Source organism: Scylla paramamosain, chromosome 31, assembly GCF_035594125.1.
Source record: "Scylla paramamosain isolate STU-SP2022 chromosome 31, ASM3559412v1, whole genome shotgun sequence".
NCBI lineage: Eukaryota > Metazoa > Arthropoda > Malacostraca > Decapoda > Portunidae > Scylla > Scylla paramamosain.
This window is the reverse complement of record NC_087181.1, coordinates 12,233,623-12,253,999: the sequence shown is the minus strand read 5'-3', so window position 1 is coordinate 12,253,999 and position 20,377 is coordinate 12,233,623. Positions and strand designations below refer to the sequence as shown.

The following is a 20,377-nucleotide window of genomic DNA, read 5'->3' as shown; positions in this document are numbered from 1 at the left end:
TGGATGGATTAGTGGATGGGTGTGGTTTGTAGATGGGTAGATCAGTGTGCAGTGAATGGTAGGGTGGATGGGTTGGTAGGTGGATGGTTTGGTGAGTGTGGGTGGGATGATGGATGGGTGAGTGTAGGTGGGTAGATTAGTGGGTAGGAGACAGGTGGATGGATGGGTGGGTGGGTGGGCCTGTAGGTACTGTATGGTGGGTGAATGAGTGAATGTGGTTGAGTGGGGTAGCTGGATGGAGACTAATGGAGGTGAGTGGGTGGGTGAGTATGAGTCGGATAGATGGAGTTACGGCTGTGGGTGGGTGGATGTGAATGGGTGGATATGGTTGAGTGGATGGGTGGACGTGGTTGAGTAAATAGTGGATGGGTCTGCAAACGTTATATTAGTGTGTCTGGATCCAATGTTGCCTTCACGAAGCCTGTCGTCTGAGTCTAGAGGCATTGTGGGTGCCAAGTGTCTCGAGTACCAAACGTCCCGCCCGAGGTCCCCTTTTTTTTTTTTTTTTTTTTATGTAGAAGGGACACTGGCCAAGGGCAACAAAAATAAAAATAAAAAAAAAACCCCACTGAGATGCCAGTCCCAGAAAAGTGTCCGAAGCGGTAGTCAAAAATTGAAGGATAAGTGTCTTGAAACCTCCCTCTTGAAGGAATTCAAGGTGGAAATAGAAGCAAGCAGGGAGTTCCAGAGTTTACCAGAGAAAGGGATGCATGATTGAGAATACTGGTTAACTCATGCATTAGAGAGGTGGACAGAATAAGGGTGAGAGAAAGAAGAAAGTCTTGTGCAGCGAGGCCGTGGGAGGAGGGGAGGCATGCAGTTAGCAAGATCAGAAGAGCAGTTAGCATGAAAATAGCGGTAGAAGACAGCTAGAGATGCAATATTGCGGCAATGAGAGAGAGGCTGAAGACAATCAGAGGAGAGGAGTTGATGAGACGAAAAGCTTTTGATTCCACCCTGTCTAGAAGAGCGGTATGAGTGGAACCCCCCCAGACATGTGAAGCATATTCCATACATGGACGGATAAGGCCCTTGTACAGGGTTAGCAGCTGGAGCGGGGGTGAGAAAAACTGGCGGAGACGTCTCAGAACGCCTAACTTCATAGAAGCACTCAGGCCGATTTGTCTTGAGGATCATCTGACTTGAGGCCTATATGACCTGAGTGCCATCATCCCCAGTACCAAGTGACTATAAGCCCCCATCCCATAGCACCATACAACCTTGCCAGCGCCTTCTATGCATTCACCAAACCTAATTTCTATCCCCACAGCACCACACAATCTTCACTAATGTGTCGCATTCATTCACCAAGCCTTATTTCAATCCCGCAGCATCGCACATCCTTCACGGAGTCTTCAATTTTCTTTTCTTTTTTTTTTTTCTTCTTTTTTTTCTTTTACGTAAGAGGGCCACTGGTCTGGGTAACAAAAATATTTGGAAAAAAAAAAAAGCCGACTTGGGTGCCAGTTCCCGGAAAGATTGCCGAACAGAAAAGTCAATTGACGGGGGATACATATCTTGAAACCTCCTTGAAAGCGTTCAAATCATAGGAAGGAGGAAATACAGAAGCAGGCAGAAAATTCTAGAATTTACCAGAGAACGGGATGAATGATTGAGATTAACTCTTGCATCAGAGAGATGGACAGAATAAGGTGAGAGAAAGTAGAATCTTGTGTAGCGAGGTCGCGGGAGGAGGGAAGGCATGCAGTTAGCGTGAAAATAGCGGTAGAAAATAGCATGAGATGCAACACGGCGGCGATGAGAGAGAGAGAGATGCTGAAACCTCATTTCTATCTTCAAGTGCACCAATAAAACCTCATTCCTACCCCCATAACACCATACAAACTTCTCGGTGTCTCCTATGTTCCAGGTTCCGGCGCCGTGGGACTCGCGCATTTCGACAAGTGCAGCCACGATGAATGTCTGAGCGGCCTGCACATCTGCTCCCACGACGACGGGGTGATGCATCTCCTCACTAGGATCAACGAGCTGTCCATGGGCTTCACCGAGGGCCGCCTGGAGCTGTGTGTCGTCGGGGGATTCCAGGACGTGCGCGGGATTTGCGAGAAGGTTACGCTGTCACTGCTGAGTGAGTGTTTGACAGTGTTGATGCGCTGTTGTGTTTGCCTGAAGCCTCGTCTAGTGTTGATGTTGATTGATGATTGGTTTAGTGACTGACTGATACTTTTTTTTTTTTTTGTATTGTTGTTTTAACGTAGATGATGGTTAGATTTTTAGTACTCTTTCTCTTGTGTAATAATAATAATAAAAATAATAATAATAATAATAATAATTATTATTATTATTATTATTATTATTATTATTATTATTATTATTATTATTATTATATTATTATTATTATTATTATTATTATTATCATTATCATTATTATTATTACTATATTGGTAAGATGTAAATAAAAAGTTGTCATAATTGTAGTAGTAGTAGTAGTAGTAGTAGTAGTAGTGATGGTAATGGTAGTGGTAATGCAGTTGTAGTAGTGATGATGTTTGTAGTAACACACATCCTCATCCATCATGGCCTCCCACAGACGCCTTCCACAAGAGCCCGCCACACATCCACCTGCTGCTGCTGTGCACGGGCGAGGCAAACACCACGCTGCGGGGCAACATCTCCTGGCCCATGATCAAGGGCATTGGTAAGCACACACCACACACACACACACACACACACATCATCGTTTCTCCTTTCCTCCCTTCCTGTGACTTGCTTCTATAATCTTCCCTTTTCTTTTTCTTTTTTTTTTCTTTGTTTCTTGTCAGTGTCCATGTTTCTTGTTGTGTCTTGGGGCTTCTATTTGTTTTCTGGTGTTTTCCTTTGTTTTCGTCGTTTTTTGCTGTTTCTTTTTCGTGTTTTCTCATTTTCTAGTGGTTTCTCGTCATTCTTCTTGTTTCTTTTCTTTCCTTCCTTTGTTTTCATTTCCGCGTGCTACTATTCTGCCTTCCTGTGGCATGCAAACTCTCTCTCTCGTCTCTCTCTCTCTCTCTCTCTCCTCTCTCTCTCTCTCTCTCTCTCTCTCTCTCTCTCTCTCTCTCTGCAACCCATCTAATCACATAATGGCCTCAGTTTGATACCGCCACGAAAGTTAACGTCACACAATCACGCATCACTCTCCCCCAACACGCCCTTAATCACCCCACGCGGCCTCTTAATTCACCATCGTAATGGGGGTGAGGGAGCGAGAGAGGCAACCCGATACTCAAGCAGATCTGTTTACTGACCTCTGATCGCGGCAATAATTTTTCCTCTTCGGCTCGGGATTGCCCTTAACAACCTCATCCGCCATAAATCACTTGGGATCAAAACGTGTTATGCTGTTCTTCTTTTATATAGCTTTTAATCTTCACTAGGCTTTTTTATATCTTTCCTGATAACCCAGTAAATCATAATTCAATTCTTTATCTTTCGTTCTCTACCGGTTTTCACTTGAGAGAGACGTTGAGGCCTTTGTTAATGTATCTTCTTTTCATAACACATTGAATCAATTCATTTCTTTATCTTTCATTCTCTACGAATCAATTCACTTCTTTATATTTCATTCTCTGCCGGTTTTCACTTTAGATAGGAGATTATTAGGCCTTTGTTAATGTATTTTTTTTACTTTAAATTACATGATAAATCATAAATTACATCTTTATTATTCATCTTCTGGTTCTAACTTGAGATAAAAGAGCACGAGTTGTGTATTAATATATTTTTTTACTCCTGATATCTTGAACAATGAATCACCTCTTCATCTTTCAGGTTTTCACTTGAAATAAAAGGTGATGCATTAGTCCCCTCAGGCTCTCAGTAAATAAGGGACAAGACTAATAATTTTTTTTCAATTATCTTTTGGTTTTCCCCTTAGATTGAACCATATGAGGCAGGTATTAATTCATTCAGTTCCTTCAGGCCATTTTTATCTGTCTATCCCCCATCTACCTTGAGGCTGTTGTTGATTAATAAGGCTTCAGGGTTTATAGGTGTTCTCACTGGTGGGAGGAATTCAGAGTGGTTAAGATCAGGGTATTAATCTTTCTGACACATGTTCCTTGCCTTCATATTATTCCAACAGTCATTTTTTTTTTTCCAGCAGATTAGAGTATTAACATTTTATTTTGCCGCCTTGTTGTAATTGTTATTTGAAGTCAAAGCTCTTCTCTTTGGAATGAATTATCTCCCTCTTTTTTTCCTAACAGGCTAATGTAATAACCTTCCTGACATACTCATACACTTGCCTTCTTGCCTTTATATTTGTCCAGTCTAGAGAGTCACACCTCTTCTCCCTTGTAGTGTATTAACCATTCTGATGCCTGCTTCTTTAATTCATTCCCATTTAGTCTGCAGATTCACAACTCCTTACAATGGATCATTGTCCACCATTCATTTTAGCCTTATGCTCATCAGAAGTCCTTGTAATGTCACCTTGTCCTTCCCTGTGTGTTACTGTCTCCCTGTTGTCGTGCCACAGCTCAGCATTCTCAGACATTCCAGTGCCTCATCTTGAGTATTTTTAAGATTTCATGTCAGGTATTGAGGCTTTCAAGGATTCTTTTATAATAATCCATTTGGCTCTTTTCCTTAGAGACTGACACCACACTAGGCCTTTTTTCTTTTTTCTCTCCCTTCTTGTTGCTCTTTGCCAGTGTCCCTTTTACATAAAATAAAAAGTTAGATAAGGATTCTTTATCATCATTGGGGAAAATCATCTTGAGAACTCAATTTACTATCTCTGTGGCTTTTTGAAAATAGTTATGAGAATTCAGAGCATTTACGAATACCTGCCATTAAGTACATGATCTCACCTCTCTGGTACTTCTTTTAGTCTAGCTTTCCCTTGAGACTCAAGCATGAGGCAGGTATTAATTCATGCAGTTCCTCTCCTTAACACACTTTTGTTGCTTCTCAGGGGTCAGCACACAGAATGGCAAGATATTCCCCGCCACCTTCACAGACAAGGGACCTTACCTGGTGCTTCGTTCTACCAGGATTTTCACAGGTGCTCAGCAGGTAAGGCTCCAGGTGACACAGGTTGGTGGATCTGTAAATGGAGAAAGCAAGAGGGGAAATATGATTGTTAGAAAGGGGCACAGTGAGTGAAATGTTTTTAGATATGTTTTATGTACCTCTATGTGGCTTTTGGTAAGAAGAAATTTCTCTCTCTCTCTCTCTCTCTCTCTCTCTCTCTCGTCTCTCTCTCTCTCTCTCTCTCTCTCTCTCTCCTCTCTCTCTCTCTCTCTCTCTCTCTCTCTCTCTCTCTCTCTCTCTCTCTCTCTCTCTCTGATAACTACTTGGCTGGCTGTGTTGCAGATGGTGGACGTGTATGACTGTTCCCTGGGCCTGTTGCGCATCGGGCCATTCAACTACGAGCCACATGCTGGGGTGGAGCTGCTGCTGCAACAGACAGATGATGTGATCCTGCAGTGCCTCTCCACCACGCCAGAGGTGGAGGGCCCCAGCTGGGTCAAGATGGTGCGTGTGCATGTGTGTGTGTGTGTGTGTGTGTGTGTGTGTGTGTGTGTGTGTGTGTGTGTGTGTGTGTGTGTGTGTAGTGAAATTATGTGTGGAATATTTAGTTTTTAGACCATCAGGGAAGGCTTGTAAGTGTCTCCATGCAGCATCAGTCCAGCCTTGCCATTCCCCAACAGGTGCGTGAGGTCCTGAAGCACATCAAGGAGCACCCCTTCCCGGCTGTCACCATCTTCCCAGACAACCGCCCTCACTACTTCCGCCGGGACAACCTGGGCACGTGGTCCCCTGCTGAGTTGCCCAACAACAACGACTCCACGCCTGATGCCAACGTGCAGGCTGCTGTGCAGGCCGTGGCTGCCACCGGGGCCTGGACGCAGGCCGGTGGGGTCACCACCACCTCGGCGCCCCCCACCCCAGCAGCTCTCTCCCCTGCACCATGGGGTGCCTCAGTGCCTTCCAGGTGAGTCTTAGTAACACTTGTTATGTCAAAGCACCTTTTTCTCTATTGATTTTTGATGTAGTGGCAATGAATTACGGTTTTTGCTTTTAGTTTCCGATGTTTTTATGCTTCCTTTTGAAATAGAAATGTCATTACCAAGGCCATATTATTCTTCAGTATGAGTACTGTATTAAGTTCACCTTGAGAATTAGGTCAGTGTGCTGCTGACAAGCTTCAGTATTAGTGCAGCATGGCCCAGTGGCCTGTAGTATTAGTGCAATGTGCCTAGTAGTGGCACACAAGCCCTGACAGCTGCCCTGCCCCCAGGTATGGTTCCCTGCACCTGGATTGCCGCCTCAAGACCCACCTGGCTGTGCCTCCGGTGGTCAACCCAGGCCAGCACTACGACGATCCACTCCTCAACCCTGTTAAGGACCGTTTCATGCCTGCTTGGCAAGCCTCGCAGTTGTGACCATCCTCCTCCCCCTTCCACGACCCCTTTCCTCCGCCAGAAGGCATGGGGGCAGGCTGAATACCTGGCTGGGCGACGTGGCTCAGCGGCGGAGCACAGTCGCCATCCTGCACCGGCCGCCAGAATTCATCGTGCCAAATTGCAGATCGCCACCCACTGCCTGCCGCCACACGCCGCTGCCACGCGCACCCTCTCTCCCACCACTGCGCTGCCCTTGTGGCGCTGCACGGCGCTGGTTTTTGTCCTCCTTCATTCCATTCCGTATTGTATTTTGCTTAGACTTAGGTTAGGGAAAATTCTGTAAATTATTGAAGTAACACGATTTCTTCAACTGACAAATGTGAATTGTACATATTACTTACATGTTTGTCGTAGTATTTGATTAGACTAATTGTTGTACTTTTAGGGTTACTGGACGCATCGGAAATGTGGTTAGCGTAGGCATGGAGGTGGCGTGGGCGGGCGTGGGCGGGCATGGGCGGGCGTGGAGGCAGCAGGTGGGGTCTGGATGCACCAATCACCTGGGCTTGTCACCGACCATCCCTTCTGTTTGTCTCTCTCTCTCTCCCTTCCTTCCCCAATGTCCCTGTCTCTGTTTCCTTGTCTCTCTATCTGTATAACTGTCCCTGTTTTTTTTTTTTTTTCTGTGTGTATATGTTTCTCTCTCTCTCTCTCTCTCTCTCTCTCTCTCTCTCTCTCTCTCTCTCTCTCTCTCTCTCTCTCTCTCTCTCTCTCTCTCTCTCTCTCTCTCTCTCTCTCTCTCTCTCTCTCTCTCTCTCTCTCTCTCTCTCTCTCTCTCTCTCGTCCAAGGTGCAATATACACCCCAGGCTGGGGTCATTATCAATATATCCATAATAGTTTTGTTGCATTTTTCGTCTTAAGATTCTTGAGTAACCAGAGTGAAGAGGAGACTGTTTTGCTTTTTTGTATATAGTGATGCATATTGTAAAAAGAAGTGCATTGGCCACAAGTACAGTCACATTGAAAAGTCCTTCACCCTCCTCATTATCTGTCATTAAGGTGACGTGTTGGGTATGCACTTCAGGAAAGAAACATGTTTGTAATTCCCTCCCTTCCCCCATCAGGGGGAGAAATTGTTCTGAAGGTGGGTTAGATACTTAGCCATGAGAGGCCTTAGCTGAGGATCAAATCTGTGACAGATCAAATTCTGCGAACAGAAGGAGAGTGCTTTAGATTATTGGGACCATGATGAGTGTCAGGTTCTAAGATAAAGTTGGGTCTTTGTTCTCCAAGTCACTGCATGGTAAGGTCAAGCTATGAGGGATATATAGCAGTGACTAAATCACACCCACATTTATAGGTTACATTTAAACATTACTGCTGCAGCTTATCTCCCTCAATCAGCACACCATCAGAGGCCTTCACTCATTACCAAGGGAATGAATCTTGTGTAGGTTTAACAAGCTTGATGTAGTAAGACATGAACTGATGGATGGTTCATCCCCACAAAGTAAGTTTTAACTCCACATCAGATGTTGCATACTCCCATGACCGTTTCACAGCTTTACATAGCATCCCATAATCCACCCTTAGTATATCATGACATCAAGTAATCTTCCATAAACCATCTTATAATCCATCACAAGCTTACTATACCATGTGTTAACCTCAGAATCTTCCATAAATACTCACATAACATACCATAATCTTTCACAACTCCCATAAAATCCCCTATAATACTGAAAACTACTGAAAAATCTACATAAAAAACCCTGGCAAAAGTCAGGACTGGACAGACATGAAGGTGGTTGCATGACACTTCAATGTGACTCTACTGAGCTGCACCGTACCATGCAGAGGGCCACGCACTGGTCACTGTGGCAGCATGTGAGGAGTCCTACCATAGCTATGTCCTGGAAACGAAAGGGAGCATCATCACACTGCTGCAGTAAAATAAGGGAAGGACTTCAAGGAGAGGAGTGAGGGAAGTGCTGGTTGTGGATTCTGACAAGAGGAGGTGTGCAAGTGAAAGCTGGACGATGATTCTTATTGCTGTGTGTACGTGGAAGAGTTCTTGTGTTTTGTTACTGGAAATGCATCAACCAGCACTTGTTTGTGGATGTGTGGGTCAGACCTTCACCTTACTTTACACAGCAGATGAAAGTCCCTGAACATACTGACTAGAACTGATGATACTGTTCAATAATTGTAATTCCTTATGCATATTATGAATTCATCATTGTAATATATTATGCGTGCTTTTATTATTTCTCTCTCTCTCTCTCTCTCTCTCTCTCTCTCTCTCTCTCTCTCTCTCTCTCTCTCTCTCTCTCTCTCTCTCTCTCTCTCTCTCTCTCTCTCTCTCTCTCTCTCTCTCTCTCTCTCTCTCTCTCTCTCTCTCTCTCTCTCTCTCTCTCTCTCTCTCTCTCTCTCTCTCTCTCTCTCTCTCTCTCTCTCTGCATCTCTAAGTGTCTTTTTAGAAAACATGTAGTGCTGTTTTCATGATAGTTTAAACATGGCAGGTATGCCGCATGTATTTGTGTATTTGTTGGTTATATGAACTCCTACTCTCTTCTTTAGTGGAATGAATCTCTTGGTGATCTGATCCTGACTGTGTAGTGAAAAGTAAAGTAATAAAAAAGTGCAAGGATTCCATGGTGTGGTGTGAAGTATCTGTAAAGCAAGGACAGCTTACAGAAAAGGAAGGAAAGTATTGAGGCAAGGAAAGGTGTAGACAGTTTAAGTTGACACTGACATACTCTTATGATGCATACTGCTTATACTGTTTGAGGTGCATAATACTGTCATTTAGTCTCTGTTTTCATCAAGAATCACATCAAAAGAGCTGCATAATTACATACTTTATATCATCTTAATATAAATTAAATGCTGCGTTTTTTTATCTGACTGTCAGATATTTATAATTGTTTTTTTCAGTTCTCAAGTCAGTGTGAATTCTTATGATTATTATTATTATCTTTTTTTTTAGTTCAGTGTGGTCTGTTTTTTTTTATTCTTTATTTTTTCTCTTGGATCATGTGGATTTGCAGTGCAGTCATGTGGGTATGGCTTGTCTCAACTTGTGCACTGGCATGAGGGTGTCCATAAAAGACGAGGCTTTGAGACTGTGTGGTGTCCCCTGAGAGGTCGTGTTCCTGAACAAATGTGTTGGTTGTAGAAGCTACCTACTGAAAACCTTGACTGATTGTTATGGCTCCTATATTATAACTTCCTGCATAGATATAAACATTAGGCCTTCATTATGTTAGTTTGTTTCTTAATCATGTTATTTCAGCCGATGTGTGTGTGTGTGTGTTTGTGTGTGTGTGTGTGTGTGTGTGTGTGTGTGTGTGTGTGTGTGTGTGTGTGTGTGTGTGTGTGTGTGTGTGTGTGTGTGTGTGTATCTAATTTCTCATGTGTCTTAATTGTATCAAAGTTAGATTGGCAGGTTCACTTTCTTTCTCAGTCCTGCTAGTTGAGGCTCATGGTGTGGGGTGGACATGGCATGAACCCCCATTCATGTTTTTATTCACTGATCATTTATAAGACAGTTCCCTGCAACCTCCATGCAAAATTCATGTTTCTTGAAATACTCTGTGGAGTTTCTTCATGATTTCATTCACATTATAGATATGTTTACAAATACTGGATGGAAGATTTTGTTATATACTACTGCATGATGCTTTCTTGATTTCCTTCACTGGGAAAACTGCAACAATTGTAATGCCCCTCATAGGGCACACCAGAGAAACACTGAAAAATTTATCTGAAAGTGGATGAATTTGCCAAGAGATACTTACCAGGGACCAAATCCCTGACTGAGAGAGCAAAATGCAGCTCCTCAGATGTCCGGACTATAATAACTGTCAGGTCCCAAGATCATTTTGGGGATCTCTGTGTTTCAGATTACCACAAAATCTACTTCATTCTTTTACTTTTCACATTCTTGAAACTTGAATTACTTTTATGACAGGAGTATCAGAATACCTCTGGAATTAAATTTTTATTGAGAGACCTGAAACTTGTTACTTATTAAAACAACATTTTGCCATAACACCCTCATGAGCCTCAGCTGATAAGGTAACCATACTTCATGAAAATTAAAGTGGAGCATCTTATGAAAGAAAATTTACTTAAGTTACTTATGACTTGAATAGAAATCTTTGAGTTTTGTTGTGTAATTATTGTCTTGACTTTTTGTGAGTGTTCTGAAAAAAGTAAAGGTATAGTGTACTGTATAAATATAAAAATAACTACATTCCTCCACTTAGAACAGAGAAAAATGGTCATCTTAGCAGGACACAACACATACACCAGCTAAACACAAAACTTCTACATTACACATTCATTATTTCTTACATATTGCATTGGGCCCGATAGACTCTTGATATTACTTTAGTGGATGTCTCCATCAGTTGGCGGTGCATCCACCACAAATGTACTTACTAGTGTATGAGCTCTCTTGTAGTACTGTACCTGCCGAGTGGAAGAGGGAAGTGTAATGCCAGGCTGGAATAGTTACTGTCCCCACCAATTTGTCTTCACAATGGTTACTGTCCTCACTGTGAACTGACAGAGATTCTTACGGTTAGGCATGGCTTAGACGTAAGTGTGTGTCCCTGCGGAGGATGATTAGAAAGTAACAAGAAGAGCAGGAGCAGGAACTAAAGGCAACATCCATCATACATGTAACATCTCAATCTTCACTATTTTGTATTTTATAGCAAACATTGTCATACTTGCCTTTTGTCATTGTTATTGTTTTTTTTAACACTGTTGTTATGTAAAGGCCACTGAAGCTACTTGTATGAATCATTTCTATTATAACCCAAAGCAATCCCAGAGGTGTTTCCAGGATAGGTTAGAAACAAGAGAGGTTTCCAGTATTCTTATGGACTAGAGACACATCCAGAATACATAGATACTGGAGTCATATCCAGGATTCTTAGAGGCCAAAAGTACTTCTAGAATTCATAGGGACTTTATTGTATGAAGGTATAAAGGTTTTAGTTGAGTTTTAGAGGAACATAAAGTGTATGACTTATATAAGAGTACCTGTAGAAATGTGTCAGCGGTACAATTTAAATATCAGAGCATTGTAAAGTGACTAGTAGAGAAGGATACTTGAGGAATCATAAGAATATAAGGAAATAAAGGAAGCTCCAAGAAGCCATCAGGCCTACATGTGGCAGTCCGTTGATAAAAAAAAAAAAAATGTAGCAATGACATGAATTTTGTACTAAGATCCTCATAATTCCTTCCAGGAGGCACTTCTCGGAAACTCATGTGGCTCACATGTGGCCCTCAAGTAACCAGGTAAACCTTTGACAAGAAATGCTAGTTAGGGAAAAGAAAATTAAGAAAATGTCAATTATTAAGATGAACATTTATTGCTATTGTTATTATTATCATTATTATTATTATCTGTCATTTTGAAGGTATATACTTTCTGATCATCTTTTGTGGCTCAGTGTGTTATATAATGATTGTAACGAAATATTTTGTTGCATCAGCATTTCCTTCATTTTCATATATTTTATGTAGCATTTATTATTATTATTATTATTATTATTATTATTATTATTATTATTATTATTATTATTATCATCAAATTTTTGTACGTTTTCCCCACTCAAATGTTTTCTGTATTAGTGGCTATTTCATTTCCTAGTAGGATGAGAAAAAAATATGATGGGTATGGATAATGCTTTTTTTTTTTCCAATGTATATAATTAGGTAGTGAATTATATAAAAAGAACAAGAACTGTACCAAAACATTAGTGATTATTTAGCGACTGGTCGGCTCTGATGACGGAGATCGAGTCGAGAGCATCAAGCTATCAGGGGAGTAATGGACGGTTGGGAAAAGTAGAACACAAATAAACATCTTCAATAAAAATGTACCTGCATCTTTATTTTACTCACATGTGTGTTCCACTGATATGCTTAAGTGTTCTGTTTCTCTTCCTCCTACTACCCTTCCTTTTCATCCTCCTCTTCCTCCTTCTACTATGCCTCCTTTTCTTTATATTCCTTTTCCTACTCCTACTACTATCCTTTTTTTTCTATATATTACTTTTCCTCCTTCTCCTACTATCCCTCCTCCTTTTCTTTCTATTCCTTTTCCTCCTTCTCCTATTACCCCTTTTCCTCCTTCTCCTACTACCCCTCCTCCGTTTATTTCTACTCAATCTTTTCATCCTTCTCCTTTCTAGCTCACAAAATTATTTCTACCAGCTCACATTTCTGTAATCCTCCTAATACTTCACGAGATTGACTTAAATTCACTGCCATGCCTTTTAAATATCAAATTATCATCTTTTCCCTAATAAATTTATGTATATTGGTTCCAAGTACTATTCGAATTAACTACTGTTTTGAGTCTATCTCGGAAACTCATGCGTCTTATTTTTACTGTGTGTGTGTGTGTGTGTGTGTGTGTGTACCATGTGATTCTATTAGTTATTAGTGGAATTTCATTTATGACCACATGCCAACTGAAGGCGCTACAATCCTCATAAATCGAGCGAGGATGTACACAGAAGAGCGTACCTCAATTGTCACCGCCGCAACCTTGATAGCTGCAAACTCACTTCCTGTGGCTTTTATGAAGTCTGGCGGAACGTTTTCATTGCGACAGTGCCTGCCAACTTCTACATTTCTATAACATTGTCTTTTGCTTACTTATTCATTCATTTTTCTATTTGTTTATTTATCTCTTCGCATGGTTCAGATTATTCACACGAGGCTGATTCAAACAAAATAGCATATCCTTAGTTTGAAATAAATATACCGACAGTTGAATAAGTAATCTTGAGACAATCAACCCCATCTACTTAAGGCAAGAGACAAATTGACAGTAACAACATTTGCAATAACAGTATACATTAACATCGATCCCCAACTATACCCCTTTCATGACAATATTTTCAGTCAATCAATCAGTCTTTACAATGATTCAAAAGGTTACAATGGCCTTATTATTAATTCGTATAGTTGTGGCCACGCGACACAGCAACAGCGTGGTGATGGACAGGTGAAAAAGGTATGTGTGTTGCTTGCTACCTGCTACATCCGCACTCCAAAACGCTTTGCTCTCTCACCACGGCTATTTTTCAAAGGCCACATAGATGATTAAACGGGTTCTCCGTATTTCTTCTGATAATAATAAAGAAATCTTGTTAGTTTATCACTGGAACTGTCGAAACAACCTTAAAACTCGTAATACTTCAACTAGAGCCTTTTGAAAGCAATGAAGGTGCGGCGCAGAAGTGTTTCAGAATATGGGTCCACATAGAACTACTTGAGGTTGTACAGATTACCCTTAACTTCCATTTTTTTTCTTTCTTTCTCTTCCGCTATTTTATCAAGAAGGCAGAAGTGTTGGTATTATAATTACTTAAGAGAGAGAGAGAGAGAGAGAGAGTTACGTACAAATCGACGCAACATATAGGAGTTACGTTACTATTACAATGGTGACGAATGCTGACCAGTAACAAAAGTTTTGGCAATCTCGTGTAGCAAAACAGGCATAGACTCGTGCAGGACCTTTAGACAGGGTAGGAAGGTAAATAATGATAGCAGGAAAAACACGGGCATTGTACTTGAAAATAAATGTTCTATACATAAAAAAAAAGTGATATATGATTATGTATGGCGAAAGGAAACTATGAAAGTAATTATGTAATCATTCGAATTTGCAGAGAATAAGTACATGTGTAGGTACAAAACTTAATACGTTCTCATTATAAGTCTTATAATGCTCTCTCTCTCTCTCTCTCTCTCTCTTGTGTAGAGGCAGACGACACCACCAAAACAAAGACCAAACACACACCATATAAAACCATACAACACATCACCACACACACACCACACCTTCAGAACATATCCATCAACCCACCATCACCACAAGCCTGTAATAAAGTCATTAAAACAACACAAAACAGCGCGTAGAATAAACTTGGCACTAGTTTTTCCATGGGTTGTTTACGTTTGCAGGTGAAGTATTCCTCCGCGTCAGCTGTGAGGGAGGAGGAGAGTGTGGTGGAGAGGAGAGTGGTGGTGTGTGGTGATGGTGGTGTGTCCTCACGCCTGACGCTCCCTCACTCCGCTACGCTTGTATTGTAAGAGGCAAGTCCTCGGGCGGAAAGGGATCATGGGCAATTGTCTGAAGAGTCCCACATCAGACGACATTTCCCTGCTGCCTGAGAGTGTGGCTTCAGAGGGGAGTGCCGCCCCCCACCAGCTGACCACTGATCCTATAGAGGTGGGTTTACCTTCCATTTCATCTCCACTTGTCATTGTTTTCTTGCCCGTGTGTTGCCAGGATCAGAGGCGCACGTGGCTTTTGTTTACATAATGCGATGGTGTTTAAAGGGACGTAATTTCTGGGTGATGGAAACAATGGGAGACTCTTATCTGGTCTATATTTCACATGTCCGAGTTGTTATTTACTCTCATACACGTGTCTTGGTGTCGGAATCACGCGTATATTACTTTGAGTTGATAAGACATGCTGTTAAAATGAAATATTGTGGAGTAACAGAAGTAGAGTTAGAATCGGGAAGTCAGCTGATGTCGAGTGACATTGAAACTCGTCCAGTTACCTTGGGGGGATTAATGAAGGTTTCTGTCTCCTGTCACTCCGCCATGGTGCTTCGCTTATATTGATTCTGGTCCCCACGAAAACTAGGTAGGTGTTATGCCATTGTTACTAAGTCTGCGGAACCAGGAAAAGTCCGAACGGGTTGTGGTATGTTGTAGCATCATCATCATCATCGTCATCATCAACCACAGACGCCAGCCATGATTCATCTCATAACAAGCAAGTAACAACCCAGCTTATTTTGTACACCCACGTGCATCACTCACCGGGGCATTATCATTTATGCCTCCACGTGAATTGGTAAATATAATAGCCAAATGTTCTGAGTTGGCTGAGTTAGTTGGTGATTTTCAAGGATCACTAACCTAGATAAATACCTTTGTTCTGTTCAGTCCTGCCCAGCCTCACTACACCTCAGTTGCTGTCACTCTTGCACACACTTCATATTTTGGGCATGTGAATTAAGGTGTGTGTTGCTGCAGCTTCAGTATATTTGTTAGCAGGAAAGTAAAGGGTGATACTATGTTTTTTTTTTTTTTTTTTTTTTTTTTTGGCAACACACTTTTGTATCAGTAGGAAGGAAATGCCATCAGATGGTGATCTTCATTTTAATTTCCTTTATTTTTGCCTTTCATTTTTTCTCACATTATTATTATTATTATTATTATTATTATTATTATTATTATTATTATTATTATTTATTGGCCCAATTTGGAGCATCAAGAAGACACAAAGAAATTGATCTGAATACATGAAAATAGCCATGAGAGCTCATCCCTAGCATTGAAGCATGACATTCAGTAGATGTGTAAGCTGACAAGAGAGAGAGAGAGAGAGAGAGAGAGAGAGAGAGAGAGAGAGAGAGAGAGAGAGAGAGAGAGAGGTTAATAGATTTTTTTTTAGGTAGGTGTTAGAGGTTGCTGCCCTTTACTTAGGTGGTCAACTTATGTACAAGGTATACCATAAATTACTAACTTCCTGACCAGATATTAGTGATTGACCTCTACCTGAGATTGATCTATACTTGAGTAAATATAATACTCATTAATTAAGCATGTAATTCTGATACATATTGCTTGTTTTGTGGGATAGTTTGAGTGAGATTAGGAGCTGTGTACTGTGAAACTTAACAAGACTGCAGACTGTGGGTAGAGGGCTTGTATCTCAGTGCTGTGAGAACTTTCATTCCTTCACTTGTTGCTGCACTTCACTGATTCTTTGGTCATGCACATTGTTGTTCTGTAGCTCGTTTCTGCATGAACAAACTTTGCAGGGGAGACCATTCTGTTGTGACCATATCTTTCCTCCTCCCTTTTTTTCTCCCTTTTACTTCCACACATACTAAACTGTGTCAAGGTATCCGGAATTTCCACAGGACCTTGGGGATTGTACCTGCAACAGGACACTTCAGATACAAGACTTTAGCAGTCAAACCATGAGAGTTGTCACAACCCAGATGGGATTTTGTTGACCTTAATTACCTGGACACGTCCTTTGTTACTTAAAAAATTCTATAAAGTGATCTTGAAAGTTAGATGTTTTCTCCCTTCTGTAGTCTCTGTTGCCACCCTCCACACTGAGCAATACTGTTGAAGCTAGGAAAGGCAGACTGTGTGGCGGAAGGTTTGCCTGAATCTTTATTGTTTCTGCTCTCCAAACATGAGGCACAATTTTATTGCTCTCCACAAAGCCTGGAAGATAAAGGACTGGTGTCATGAGGCTTAACAGTTCACTGTTATATTTGTAACTTGTGACAAACCTGTGGGGATGCTGTGAGGATGATGTTGCATGCACAAAAAATTTAGTTGAGATGGTTTTGATTTTATTTAGTCTATGCATGGTGCTAGCCTTGCATGGTATGCTGTTACATTCCTCTATAAACATTCCACTCACAAGATATCTACAGATAATTCCTTTCATGAAAAATTAGTTTAGATTGGGAATACTATCTTCAGTGAAATTTTCACACAAGGAAATCTTTATAGGTGAAATTATCATAGAAGTGGCCTTGAATTCCTCACTTGTGACTGAGATGAGCAGAGGAAAGACAAGCGATTCCTTCTTTTTCTTATCTGTAGTGGTGGTTGTAATCTTGTGACACTGACCTGAATATCCCCCAACTGTAAGGTTTTTGTTCAAGGGTTAAGTGGAAGATGAGACCCAAGAGAAAAGTATTTAGTGGCAGGATGATGTGGGATGTGACTCATAGCTTCTTTTCATGATAACTCATATTTATCAAATGAAAATTAATGAAAAATGAAGTAGATCAAGGTAGGACTAAAGGATTGATGTATTTAGGTAATATGTAGTTTGCTTTATATACAACACATTTGGCATTATTGTTGAGCTGAATCAAATAACATTTTCTTTGTATTATCTTTATCACTTGACACAACCTTCAGTTTCCACTCACTATCTGAAGGATTACTGATAAAACAATAGATTGATTAACCTGCATTTGTATTCATGGCCACATAGTAATTCATCTGTCAGTTATTTCTGGATAGACCATTTTCAACAAATAAGTATGGAAATTGATGGAGAGTTGTTGGCATTATAATAGTGATATCTGCCTGGCATGCTGTCATTGTGATAGTGTATCAGTCGTTTCTTGTCCAGACTGATGTTTAGGTTTGGTACTATGGCATTGCTGTGTTGCTGTGCTGTTGGTGCAGCATCAGCTGGCCAGCAAACTTAGGCTGCCAAGGAGTGTGGAGGCTGGAGAGTGTGGCTGTGTTTGTTATTAACTTTTGTATATCTAGTTTAGTTGTGGGTGTGGTGTGAGCACTTGTGTTGGAAAGTTCACAAAATGCTGAAAACAAAAGGTGATGACAGAGATAAAAGATAAAAAGATGAATATTGATTGTCATTGATTGATTCTGTGATTTCCTCCACACCATGATAGCAGGATGGCATATATGCTGAGTGTCATACAGTCACTGAGAGAAGCACTGCTACACTGACATTAGTTTTGAATTTCAGGACTTGTAACAGAGCTTTCCTTCATGTTGTATCCTTGATCAGTGGTTTTGTTGCAATAATTCTGAAGTTGCTGTTTTACTTTGCTGCTTTTGGAATTACATAATTAAAATTTAGTAATGCACAGCTTGTGTACTTTGATATGATTTTTTTCAATGTAGTGTTTGCTGATAATGTAGCAGTGCATTTGTGGTGACTATGTATTCCTTGCTAGTGGGAAATCATGAGATATTGTGTGTTGATTCAGATGATGCATACTTTAAGGTTTTAATGTATGAATTTTTTTTACATTGTCCCTTATCCCGTATGTTATCACTGCATGTGGTTTTGATTGAGTTTTAGATTTATTTTGTATATTAATTTTGCTAAAGCGAGGTATGTGATACGTTTGTTTTCTCTTTTTTTTTATGGATGTCTTTATTATTTGGTGAAGTAAGTTATGTGATGGAGCTCATGTGGTATTGATCTTTTACCTTGATTACCTGATTACTTGATTACTTTTAGTTGTCCTGAGTATGTATTGTGTCTTGAAAGTAGTGCTGCTGTATATGACTGTTGTATGGCCATGTGTAGTATGTAAGAGCATTTGTACTGTAGCAGTAAGATATATGTATACAAACAGTTGTGGTCACCGCTGTAGCAAGATATGAGTTATGAATTTTCTAGGAAACTTAAAAGATGTCTGACAATAAATGAAAATTGTATCATGTTTCATTAATGTCTCTGATGGTCATTTCCTCTCAAAATGGATATATTTTGTGTTTTCTATGACAAATTAATGCAACATGGAGAAATCAAGTACATGCCACATTTGTTGGTATATAAGACACACTTTTCTCAGTAAAAATAATGTTTGTCTTGTGCTCATTGTGTCCATAATGAAAATTTGCCACCTTTGTAAACAGAATAGTGTCTTATATGCTGGTAAATATTTTGTGTACCTGTGTCCTGTTCATGCCTTCCTTGGGGTAGCATTTCTGGCTGTTGGAGTTTGTAGTGGCTTCTAATCTTTATTTCTACATGAATCAAGCATCCCTTCATGCTTTCAAATGCCACAGATTTAATGATGCATGTCTTAGCTCTGTAGAATGTGATTGATGGCTGTGGTCCTTAGACTTTTTAGGCTGTGACCCTATTAATGATGATGACAGCTTGTGCCCTCAGCCCGATATCCATATTAACATGTGCAACTGTGTGACTCTTTTGCTGTGGTGCTGAAAGCTAATCAATATGTCAGTTAATCAATTTATATTGCTTTATCTGTCATATTACAAAAAATCTTTAAATTAACCTGCAATTTTCAGTGATTGAGGGTGTTGCTATTGTTGCTTGCTGGTCACTCATGGAGATATTTGCACCACTTCATAAGACGCCACAAGTTCATACATATAACTTGCACTTATTTGGTGCTTGAAATGAAAAAGTTATCTCAAGGTTACTTCAGACCACAAAATAACGTGTTTATTTTAGCTGCATTATTAGAGTAAAGTAATATCATAGTGAATGATAAAACCACTATCTTTTGCATTAAAATGGTGGTATGGTTCATCTGCACTAATATAGTTTGTTTTCCCACTTTGAGGGTAATATAACTTATTGCCACCAAAACTGTGATAGTTAATGTTTGAAGTAATGAGCTAATTTAAAGAGTTAGGTGGCTTCACAAAGCATGTCTGGCCCTGTGTAGTGTGTGGCGGCACTGTGCTCTTACTTTATCTTGGCTCTATATTGTTGTCTTGATTATGTGCTTCTGTGCTTCCTTGTGTGTAAAGTTTATTTATTTCTTATTGTTTTTATTTAGCAAGTGCATCCAATTTTTTTTTTCTTTTATACAATCTAGGGAATTTTTCTGATGAGGGCTTTTTGTTCAGAGACCAATATAGTCCTTTACATATTTATTTTTGGAATGTGTTTGTTAGAATAGATGTGTTGGCTTTGGTTTCTTGTACTGTTACCTGAAACATAACAAGCTTGATTCAGTCCAATAAACATGCAATGAGGTAAATGTATGGCTAACTCACCATAGCCACTCCTGAATACAAAACCTGTGTGTCTGTGGGTTGTGTGTCTGCAGCTCCAGTGCCAGCTTGCATGCTTCACCAGTCTTGCTGTGGTGTTTGGGGTTCACTGCACTGGAATGAGAGATTGTCACACACACACACACACTGGATTTCTGATAATGGGAGTACCATTATCATGTGTTCTGGTTACTTATGATGTACTGTTAGCCACATGTTCCATTCTTGTGTTAAAACAGTAATGTCTGGATTCCATGTCTGCTTTTAGCTTTCATTGACTGAATTCCTTACTCATTTAGAAGAGGAAGAAGTGATTCAGATATTCAGCATACACACATTACACACATTTCACTTTCTATTCATGCATGTATAAATGATCCTGTCTGTTCACTTTACTGGAAATAAATTACTTTAGTTCCTGGATAAA

At 40.3% G+C, this 20,377-nt stretch overlaps 1 protein-coding gene across 3 annotated transcripts in view; it reads left to right on the top strand.

Moving 5' to 3' along the window:
- Positions 1–12,257, top strand: part of LOC135116526 (protein N-terminal asparagine amidohydrolase-like) — a 186,620-nt gene extending 174,363 nt beyond the window's left edge. For all 3 annotated transcript variants that reach the window (XM_064034056.1, XM_064034055.1, XM_064034057.1), the window contains 6 exons: positions 1,871–2,089; positions 2,552–2,659; positions 4,913–5,013; positions 5,314–5,475; positions 5,652–5,935; positions 6,242–12,257. In XM_064034056.1, coding sequence (XP_063890126.1) covers positions 1,871–2,089; positions 2,552–2,659; positions 4,913–5,013; positions 5,314–5,475; positions 5,652–5,935; positions 6,242–6,386 — 1,019 coding nt within the window. In that variant the 3' untranslated portion in view covers positions 6,387–12,257. The remainder of the gene's footprint in view (positions 1–1,870; positions 2,090–2,551; positions 2,660–4,912; positions 5,014–5,313; positions 5,476–5,651; positions 5,936–6,241) is intronic.
- The last annotated feature ends 8,120 nt before the right edge of the window (positions 12,258–20,377 follow it).